The following is an 11,500-nucleotide window of genomic DNA, read 5'->3' on the forward strand; positions in this document are numbered from 1 at the left end:
TTAAATAAAGGTTAAATAAAAAAATAAAAAATAAAAAAAAATAATGCTGCCAAAAATTAAGATAAATAATTGTTATTTTAGGTTTGAAGTATTTATGTATCTATGTTTTACATTTTGATGAATGAAGTGAAAACACATATAAACCTTCCCCCTATCCTCCCCGATGGATCCAGCAGCAACACAGAAACACCATAATCAAACTGAGATTTGTAAGTGATTATTAATTATTGATTAAAAACCAGGAGAACATAAAATTAGCAGATTCTTCAATGAAGATTTGAATGTATTGAATTATGTTGGTTTTATGATTCCTTCTCTTCTACTTTGAAGTGAAAACGCATATAAACTTCCCCCTAAAGTCCCCGATGGATCCAACAGCAACACAGAAACTCCAACATCCAACTAAGATTTATAAGTGACTATTGATTATTGTTTAAAGAAAGAGAAAGTGGTATTAATTAAAACAGTAACATCTCTGTTTAAACCATTGCTCATAAATCAATGATTTATTAATGCTGTTTTATTGCAGATGATTTACTGGAAGAGTCAGGCTTGCACATAAAATATTAAATATTATGGACCGTCATTTGGCCCTCAGGATACAGAACTCAGTGATCCATAACATCTGCAGAACAAGTGAAAACCTGAATCTTTCTGATTTCATATGTGCTGTGAACTTTACACGAGGGAAAAGGGAAGGGCTGCTGTCCTGCTGAAACCTGTTCTAAATATCACGATTTAAAGGTTAATGCAGCTTAAACTTGAGCTCCACCGAGTCCTGACACACCTGTAACAACCTGTTAACACCCTCTGGGACACCTGAAGGCTTCAGTTTAGACAGCTGCTGAAGGAAGGGAAATATAGCAGTGGATTAACACAGAACAACTCGCAGTTGCATGTTAATGTGTGCAGAAAATGAGACTTTAAAGGAACAGTGCGTGAGGGAAGGTAGAGGAGTCTAAATGTGTAAAAAGTGAACAGAAGTGAGAGATGAGATGCAGGTTCTTCATGCAAGCAGAGCGGCCCAGGCGGCTTTGGGGTACCGTCTTCAACATGGACCTGGAGGTTTGGTGCATTACAGCACGGCTCCAGCTGTTGCAGCTGTGTCTCCGGACAGCAGCACAGGCTTCTGTTTGTCCAGAGAGAAAGTCACCCTGCAGCAGCTGAATAAGAGGCTGGCTGCATACCTGCAGCAGGTAGGAGCTGCATCAACAGCACATCAAATGTTTCAAAGCTAAGCTGCTTAATGAAAAGTCGCTTTTCAGTGGAGCGGGTTTATTCTATCTGCTTTTTATTCTTTGATGCACGAGGTGGAAAAACTTAAACTGAGATGTGGAATTATTGTTTAAAGATCAAGAAAACATAAAAAAGGCAGATTTCTTAATGGAGTTTTGCTGGAGTTCAGTTTTAGTTTTATAATTCTAAAGTTAAAGTGGCATCTTAGTGAGGAGTCATCAGTTCAAGAGAATATAAATGTAGCATTATTTTCAATGGAGTTCAGCGTGGACTGAAACAAGAACTGTTTGTTCCATCTGCTTTTTATTCTTTGATGAATGAGGTGAAACACACAAAACATCTGACGGATCCCAGAACAGCAAAAGAAGAACACAATTAAACTGAAATGCATGAGTGGAGATTAATTATAGTTTTAAGAGGAGGAAAACATAAAAATGCCAGATTTCTGAAAGGAGTTTTGCTTTGACTGAGTTCGGTCTTAAGTTAAAGATCAAGATAACAGTATTTTCAGTTTTACATAGACTGAAACGTCTACTGTGTTTTTTCTTTGAGTTTTTGTGTGTTTCACCTCATTACTCAGACATCCGATGGATGCAACAACGGTTGAGTGACGATAAAGTTTATTTTTAGGGGCAGGAAATCATAAAAATACCCGATTTCTGAAAAGATTTTTGCCTTGATTGAGTTTATTGTTAGTTCTTATTTTCAGTTGTATTGGCTTAAGTTTTCAATGACGCACAAGAAGGAAACTGCTGACTGTAGCTTTCTAAATGATAAATAGCAGATTTCACCCAGTTGTACAGCATCCTTGAGATTTATTTTATTCCTTTGAAAAGTATTTAATGGTGAATTATTATGTAATCTGGTAGCGATTAGAGTGAAAGAGTTCGGAATTTGTAGTTTTTGTGTTTCTTCTTGTAAAACACTGGATTTGTTTTTTTACTCCATCAGGCCTTTAACAGTAAGTGGTGGACTGTAATTAAATACATTTACTCAAGTACTGTACTACATTAATGTAGCAGTGATATTATTTCAAAAACATCAGATACAACAATAAAACACTGGCTAGGAACATTTTACTGCACTGTGAGTACTTTAAGTACTATTTAAGTTATCTTGATCTTTAAAAAACATTTTGATGATAATCTACTGATTCATTTCCCGTGTCTTCTGATTGGTGGATGCAGGTCCAGTGTCTGGAGGCAGCCAATCAGAAGCTGGAGACTCAGATTCAGATGGAGCTGGACAGGAAGTGTCCCAGTGAGCTGAGAAAGCTGGACGGACACCTGAGGACAGTGTCCCTGCTGCAGGAACAGGTCAGGACAACATATATTACACCACAAATACACCCAACCAAATCAAAGCAATCAAATCTAATGTAAGCAGGCATTAAGGCCAACAGGCTCAGTCTGAGTCACAGGTTGACAGCAGCACAGAGATCCTAAACATTTGGTTGAAAAACAGCAGTTTGGAGTTTTGTTTCAATCGGACTGATAGTACCCGAAATGATTTCACTATCTCCAAGTTCCGTGTTAATCAGACAAACCTACGCAGAGATGATGCATCACTTCTGGAAACTGATATGTAAAAATAAACTGTTCAAGGCAACTATCTTATTTTGTCTTTAAACCAGATACAGAGCAGGTTCTGCTACTTAAGAGTTTGATTTTAGACTCAAAAGACAACTCAACTTGTGTTTTTACAGTGTGAATACTTCCTCCATCACAGGTTATATAACTCTGAACAACAGTTAAGAACAGAAGCATCTGCACATGACATACAGTTAAACCCTTTAGTCCTGGAGCCAATCAGAGACCAGGATTAAATATAGACCAAAGCAGGCCAGAGGCAGCCCTGCACGTGGACTGATATCAGCCTGAGGTGTAGCATCTCAGACCGGTTGTGACTCGTCAGGATGTGGCGTGTCTGTTTAAAGGCCAGACAGAATGAGACAAGTTCAACACAAATCTGACATTGATTTAAATGTCAGAGATTAAATCTGAACTTCAACATGTCCTGTAACAATGAGCTGTTTATGAAGGAAAGATTATCTCTGTAAAGACTGAAAGGTTCTGCCCAGAGGACCTGAAGTTAGTCTGAGAATGATGTGACATTTAATATAATGTGTGACTTCAAACACGACCACACATTTAAAACAACAAATGGTTTTCTTCCCTTCTGTAAATTCACTGAACGAATCTCTATAACTCTGTCCAACTCAGATCTCTTTAAATCAACACTACACTAATTCTACTGCAACTGTAGTTCTATGGTTTCTACTACCAGAGGGGGTCAACTCACAATCGAGTCTTATGTCATGGCTGTTAAATCCTGAATCGCTCTCAGAGTGAAAGACAAGTCCCAAATTAAGACTAATAAAACCTGAGTCAAATTCAAAGTGGAGTCAGCTTCAGAGTGGAGACTCAGTAAGTCCTGAGTCAAGACCAACAAGCCCCGAGCCAAGTAACAAGTCAAGACCAACTAGTCTCAAGTCAAGTTCGAATTCAAGACCAATAAATCTTGAATAAAATTCAGACCAACAATACCAATACATCCTGAATCAAGTGCTAACAAATTGTGCCCTAAGTCAAGACCATCAACTCCAGAGTCAAACCAAATCAAGTCAAGACCAGTAAGTCCCAAATCGAGTCCTAAGTCTAGATCAACAGTTCACAAGTCAATTCCCAAACTAACTAGTCTCAAGTCAGACCAACAAGTTTCAAGCTGCATGTTATTTATAACTTGAAGAGCATCAAGTCATTCAACTTCAAATGAGGCCACAAGTTATTGGTGTTTAAGACAAAATCAAGCTCTAAATCTTTTTGGATTCATGATTCAGACCCTTTTCTGTTACTACTACTCGTCCACTAATGCTACAGTAGCAGCATGACTTCCAACTGTCTTCTCTCTCTTCTCTGTCTTACTTACAGATCAGTGATTGTCTCTCGGCCCAGGCTCAGATTAAGCTGCAGCTGCTCAGTGCAGAGCTAACTGTCTTCGATCTCAACGTCAGGTAGATCCACATGCCTTCAACACACAGCAGGTCACACATAAACAGAGCACATGTAGATATATCCCATCATCCCCTGCTGTGTGAACAGGTGTGAAAAGGAGCGTGAGCATTGTGGTTGTCTGGAGGTGGACCTTAGCAACCTGAGGGTGCTGGAGGAGGAACTGCAGGTCCACAAACTGCCAGAGCTCCACAGTCTGCTGAACGATCAAACACAACAACTGATGGGGCTGCACGTACAACATCAACAGGTATATGATAAAAACCTTACCTGGATTATTCAAATGAACAAACTGCCTTTACGTCATGTGTTTAATCTATCTGTCCAGGACATGCAGGGTCTCATGGCCCAGATGTCAGGAGGGGTCAGTGTGGAGATGCATCCTGTTGCGTCATCAGACCTGATCCAGCAGCTGGACTATCTGAGACAGACAAGTTTGCTTGACGAGAACCAGAACGATTGCTGGTTTGACACCCAGGTGGACAAAAATTGACATCATGCTCTTATTTTGAAATAAACAACACACAAGTAAAAATATGAAATGTTCCGGAACCACAGTTTGTTTGTCTGTTTGAGTGGATTTATAAAGTGTACAAACATCTTATCAGGTGTGTTGTGTTCAGGTATCAACATTGAGTTCTCCTGAGGTGACCTTTGAACCTCCAGCAGGGTCAGAAGTCGTCCAAGCCGAGCTGGACGGACTGAGAGGAAGAGCAGCAAGTCTGGAAGAAGAGCTGAACAAACTGCAGGCTCAGGTGAGATTAAATTACTGAACTTTAAAAAGAGACAATTGATGATTCCCCATACTTCTCCACGAACCATGATTGTCCAATGACTGACCTAGTAACTAGGGAGCAGTGTGGAGTCTACTAATGTCTACAAACGACCAACACCACAACACCACAACACAGAGTCCAACACAAAGTCCAATGTCTAACATTACTTCTAAGCTTGTGGAACATATTGTTATATTGTGATTTTACATGTCTAGTTAATAGCATGGAGTCAATGGTCCAAAGAAAACCTAGGAACATTGCAGATATTAACAGTATTCTAGGTATGATTATAATTTGATGCTTGCTCATGCCTAAGAACTGTGTAAAGCCCTGTATCTGTCTTTCTCTCTCTGTATGTAGAACATGGTGTTGGAGGCGTCTGGTCTGGAGCAGAACGAGTACTTCGTCCAGCAGCTGGTGGTCCTGCAGCAGAGAGCAGATAGTCTGTGCGGAGACCTGGACTCAGTGCTGCAGGCTGCAGCTCAGCAGGCGGCAGACTATGAGTCCTTGCTGGACATTAAGATCAGACTAGAGGCCGAGATACAAGACTACATGAGGCTGCTGGATGGACTGAGCCCACAGGGGTATGAGATAATGATAATTACACAGGCCTTTCCAGGAAAATGACCAGGATATGAATGAGAAATGAACAGTCCCATAACACTGGTGATGCTTTTTTATACCATGGTGTGAAGAATAATATCAGCTCTGTTCTTGCCATTCTTCTTGTCTTTATATGTTGTTGTCCTATTGTTCACAGGGTCCCAAGTCTTCGCCCAAACTCTGCGGCTAACGTCGCATTTTTCTGTGTTACAACCAGTCCGTCTTCCTTCAGGAAAAACATCACAGTGAACAAAACAGCCAGTGTTCAGGGAGGAAATCTCAGGATGATGGATGTTCAGGGTGTCACAAGCCACATCCATAGATTTGGACAAACTCCAGTAGTTGCACCACTCTCAGAAACAGTGACCACATTCCAGTCAACCAGAGACCACAACAAATATCCAAAGAACTCACCAGTGACATCGATAAATGCTTCAAATCTGACAGGCTCATTCCACATGCCCGAAAACCAGAGAACAGGAGCTCATCCTGAAAGGACCGGGAGGGAATCCATGACCATTATTGCGACAATCAACAGGCAGAGCATCCCTGTGGTAGATAAAGTCTACCCTGACCATTACGATTTGCAGATTGTTAGTACTCAGATAAGCCAAGGTTCAGACAAAGGAACTGTCAAAAAAACTTCTAAACCGGAGACTGGTTTGCAGGCTAATAAAACAGAAACAAACATTCAAACAGAAATCACAGAGACCATTGTTTGCACAGAACCAGAAGTAAATAGGGACTCACATTCTGTAACACATACAAACACAACTAATCCAAGCACACAAACTGCTGCAGAGATAAAGAAAGAGACAGAAACTGTTGTATCAATTACCTGCACTAAGGGCTTTTTCCAGACTAAGAATCAGGATCCTGCACAGGTTGTGTCCTTGAGTTTGCAGACTCAAGCAGAAGCTGATGAGGATGCAGAGGAAGTTGCTGTTACAGTATCTGTTGTCTCTGGATCTCACATTCTTAGTTCTCAGGTGGCTCATGGAAAGGTCTCTGGTGACGTGACCCTGATGGATGACAAGAACATAGAAAGACAGATAGAAGAAGTTGAAGGTACTTCAGGTGTCCTCAGGTTAGATCAGAGTTTGGAATTGTCTGATGTATACAATAGTGAAAAAAACAAAGTCATGGAGGACGTAGACACAGGGTCCAGCATTGCAGCTGCTTCATCTCGTAGCCCAGACAGCAGTGACATCCTTGAGAGTGAAACTGCACAAGGAATTACCACGGTGGTTCCTGACACACAATCCACTAGAAGTGATGCTATTCAAGCAACACCTGAAACTTTTACTTCCAAACAAACTATCACAGAAGTGGATTTGCACGCTAATGAAACAGCGACAAACATTCAAACAGAGATCACCAAAACTATTCTTTGGACAGAACCAGAAGTAAAGCAAGGACCATGTACAACCACAACTGATCCCAGCAAACAAACTGCTGCTGAGGTATTGAAAGAAACAGAAAATGAGATTTCAGCTCAAATGAATTGCACTCAGGACTTAGAACAGGCTAAGAACCAGGATCCTGCACAGGTTGTGTCTTTGAGTTTGGAGACTCAAGCTGAAATTGTTGGAGATTCAAGAGAAGTTGCCGTTACAGTATCTGTTTTCTCTGGATCTCACATTCCTAGGTGTGAAGAGGCTCAAGGAAAGGTCTCTGGTGACATGACCCTGATGGATGACAAGAACATAGAAAGACAAGAAAAGAAGGGAGAAAAAGAAGTATTAGAAGTAGAAGGTACTTTGTCTGGTAGCCCAGACAGCAATGACATCCTGGACCCTAAAACTGTGAGTACAGTGATTTTGAAGGAAGTAGAATTAGAAGTGAACAAGGGGAAAGTAGTCAACAGTTTCCATGTTTCTAGCGAGGAAAAAGTGGATCCCATTGAGTCTGACAATGAGATGATTAAATTAGCAGGTGAAGAAACATTGGAGAGTACCACAGAGCATAAAAGGTCTACAAATCTTACAGATTCTAGTGTAACTTCTTCCAACAGTTCAATTGAAGCTCATAAATTGGTGAGCCCAACAAAGCCAGTCGCATGCTTGAGTCCAGAAATATGTCTGAGCCCAGTTGAGACAGAAGTGTTAATGAGTATGACGGATCAAGTATTTCGCCCAGTTGATCCAGAAGAGAATGTTGGAAGTCCTCATTTGCTTCTGAGTCCAAATGACCCCGAAATGTTTCTAAGCCCAAATGACTCAGACACCTGTTTGAGTCCAGTTGAGGATAAGATGTGTCTGAGTCCAAATGGTGAAGAAGAAGACGAGGAAGTATGTCAGAGTCTAACTGAGGCAAATATACATGTGAGACCAGTTGAAAAATACATTCTCTCAACAAAAGAGGAAGGTCAGTCCCTTTCCTTCAACAGAGATGACACTTTGAGAGAAGAAGACAGAAATAGAAAAGTCAATATTCCAGCGAGAGATGGGGACAGTTTGTGTTTTGGATCATTTGAAGGTAACAAAGGAAGTAGAGCTGTAGGTGGCATTGCAGATAAAAGAGATGTCCAGAATCAAGGTGTCAGTCCAGAAGGGAGGTTTAGCTCAGAGGACAAGAAGGACTTGTCAGATAAGAGGAAAAGTATGTCAGGAAGTATGGCTACTAGGAACAGTGTTATGGCTAGTAATCTGGCAGCTAGTTCTGGTGGCAAGGTTGTTACTTCAGCAGATATACTTAGTTGTAATGCAGAAGTTGCTGTTACAGCAGGGGCACAGGGAAGATTCAGACGTAATAGTGGAGACTGGATGGTTTATGGTGGTAGTCTGGGACGTAAGAGCAGCCTGGATGGTAGCACTAGCATAGCCACGGAGGGGAAAGAGCAAGGCCCATCAGTGGCTACAAGTCCTGCAACAAGCTCACAACAAACGGGGAGATTTGGCAGTAGAGGGAGTGGTGAGTGGATGGTTTACAGTGGCAGTAAAAACAGCTTACACAGGACAAGAAGTGAAGAAAGCCCATCAGCAGCTATACTCCCTGCAACATGCCTGCCAATGGCCACGCACCTGCCAACAAGCCCACCAGGGTCACTAGGAGCAGGGAAGCCTGGCAGCAGAGGAAGTGGAGAGTGGAGAGTCTATGGTGGGAGAAGTACCGGACGTATAAGCAGCTGGACTAGCAGCAGTAGCTTGCCAAATGCAGATGGAGAAGAATTACCATCAGTGGCTATGCAACTAGCAACAAGTCCACCACAATCTCAAGGATCAGGGAAGTTTGGTAGTGGAAGGAGTGGTGAGTGGAGGGTTTATAGTGGGAATACCGAACATATGAGCAGCTGGGCTGGAAGCAATAGGTCTTATCCAACCAGAGAAGAGATCCCATCACGTGGCTGCGGCAACTACCACGCAACAACCCACCCAGGATCACAAAGAGCCGGGAAGCTTTGGTAGATCGGAGGGAGATGGGGGGGAGTGGATGAGTTTGATTTGGTGGAATACCGGATGCGTATGAGCAGGCCACACTGGGCTGGAAGCAATAGTTATCCAACAGGAAGAGATCCCATCAGTGGCTGCGCAACTTACCACAAGCCCACCAGGATCACAAAGAGCAGGGAGGTTTGGTAGTGCAGGGAGTGGGGAGTGGAGAGTTTATGGTGGGAGTACCAGACGTTTGAGTAGTGCCAGTAGTGCAGACAGGGTCAGTGTCAGTGTAAGTCGTAACCACATTATAAGTCCACCAAGTAGCCACACAAGTAGTGGACCAGGTGGCCGAAGGCTCAGCTCAGGTAGTGTTGTGAGGCGTAGTAGCAGCGTAGGTAGTGGTGGCAAGTTAAACAGCTCAGGTAGTTGTGGCAAACTCAGCAGCTCATCTGAGAGCCACAGGAGTAGCACCTCTGGGAGATTCACTAGTACTGGCAGTGTCGAAGGGAAGCCTGTTTACAGCTCAGCCAACGCACGCAGGAGCAACAGCCAAAGAGCCCCAAGCCCCGGGGGGAGGATGGGTGTCAGCATGGGTAGTGGTGGGTGGCTGAGCAGTTCACCAGGGAGTGGGTCTAAGGTTAGCAGTGCCAGTAGCAGCGACAAAATTAGCAGCCGAGCTGGAGGAAGAATCAGCAGCTCCTCTGGGTCAGGGAGGACCAATAGCACAGGGGGGAGGGTCATCAGCAGCAGTGACCGGCCAATCAGAAGCACCGGCAGTGGAGCAGGAGGCAACAAGGAGAGGATAAGTGTTTGCAAGATGGCGGCGCTGTCAATCTCAGCAGCAGGGAGGGAGAAAAGTCGGGACAGACAAAAAGAAGCTCAGCGGCCCCAACAGCAACAACAGGCTAAAGGTGAGAACAACTTCACATGTACACAAGGTTACTTTAAAAATGTATTTGATACAATTACTAATTACCTGTCAAATACATTAAAAATAGCAATATACAGAATTGGGTTTGCTTACAAACATAGAAAATTGAAGTATAAAAATAAAGAATATTCCCTCCCTTGCAGCTTCCTCTCCGCTCCTCCAGCGATGGCTGTCCACTGGTGGGGTCAGTTCCAATCCTGATGGCCTTGATGACATGCGTCTCTGATTGGGCGAGGAACAGCGACATCATGCATCAAGGCTGAACACACCTGCACAAAAAAAAAAGAAATCTGATTTAATGCCAAACAATTATTTTCTTATTATTATTCTTGACATCACAAAATACTCCAATCATTTACCTAAAGGTCCAGTTAGTAACATTCAGGAGGATCTAAGTTGATTTGAGTCCAGTTTTTCAGATCGATATCAGTTTGTACTTGATGAATCCTCCACACACGCTAAAAGGTTAGTTAAGATTTGATGTTATATAAATGAAATGAAGGAATTGAATTATAGATTTAGGTTTTAATCCAGTGGATCGGTCCCAACCTACATCGAGACTCGTTCAAGGGAGGCAGGGAGAAAAAAAAGAACACAAAGTTGTTTTCATTTTTCTGATTTTTGTCTAATCTTGTTGTTTGATATTTTAACCTCTTTGGGCCTCAAACTGTTGTTGAAATTAAACCATGTGAGAGGCACTAACTAAATTCTGCTTTTCTGTGAGGGTTTAATCTTTAACATCCACTGTAAACAAATATCTTATTTTTATGGTAAAAAAAACTGGCAGCTGTGGTTATCAAAACTTTTTACTACCTTTACGGTCAAAAAGGACATTGGGACGGTTTTTTAGGTTTAACCATTCAAATCCATATCATCCAATCTACGAGATTTTTTTTTTTTTTTTTTTTACAGTTTAGTGTTTATAAGATCATCTTTTTTTGTAAAAACAAAGCTGGCTCATAACATAATTCACATTGTCTCATTGATTTCTGAGCTGGTCAGTTGTACATTTTAAATTGTGATTTATATGTATCTCACTGTGTATGGTTTAATGGTATCTCCCTTTATTATTATACACACATCAGCTTTTTACTTCACATGTTATATATCTGGTAATGATGCAGGTTTCTCTCTCAATGTTTGATTTCTCTGTTTACGTCTCTCATCTGGTTGTTGGTCTCAGTTATAATCTGTACGTCTAAATCTGAAATAAAGCTGATAAATGACGCATGTCCTGATTACCTCTTGTGATATTTTAAGATAATAAACTTTATGTGTGTAAAAGGCAAAAAACGCTCTAAAATGCTGTTCATAGAATTTATTTTAAATTAAAATTTTAAAATCTACAAGGAATAAATAAGTAACATATTTTTGCATAATAATGTCAACTTCTGGTAAAACACTTGTTGTTTAGCGTTTGACCAGCAGGTGGCAGCACAATCAAATTCTATTATATAGATATTATATATAGTTTTCTTTAAACAAAGATTTAGTCTTCAGTGTTGATGATGATGATGGACCCCAGAAGTGCTTTAGCCTTCAAGATACTAAAATGGGACAAAGCCC

General features: G+C 41.5%; 1 protein-coding gene across 1 annotated transcript; it reads left to right on the forward strand.

Moving 5' to 3' along the window:
• The first annotated feature begins 708 nt into the window (after positions 1 to 708).
• LOC118322552 (keratin, type I cytoskeletal 50 kDa-like) lies at positions 709 to 5,737 on the forward strand. Its single transcript, XM_035654264.1, has 7 exons — positions 709 to 1,196; positions 2,424 to 2,552; positions 4,167 to 4,249; positions 4,338 to 4,497; positions 4,576 to 4,725; positions 4,871 to 5,002; positions 5,384 to 5,737. Exons 1-7 carry the CDS (start codon positions 996 to 998, stop codon positions 5,648 to 5,650), a joined length of 1,122 nt encoding a protein of 373 aa, XP_035510157.1. The 5' UTR covers positions 709 to 995; the 3' UTR covers positions 5,651 to 5,737.
• The last annotated feature ends 5,763 nt before the right edge of the window (positions 5,738 to 11,500 follow it).

This window comes from Morone saxatilis, unplaced genomic scaffold, assembly GCF_004916995.1.
Source record: "Morone saxatilis isolate NCDOM2014 unplaced genomic scaffold, NCSU_SB_2.0 Contig14, whole genome shotgun sequence".
Lineage (NCBI taxonomy): Eukaryota > Metazoa > Chordata > Actinopteri > Moronidae > Morone > Morone saxatilis.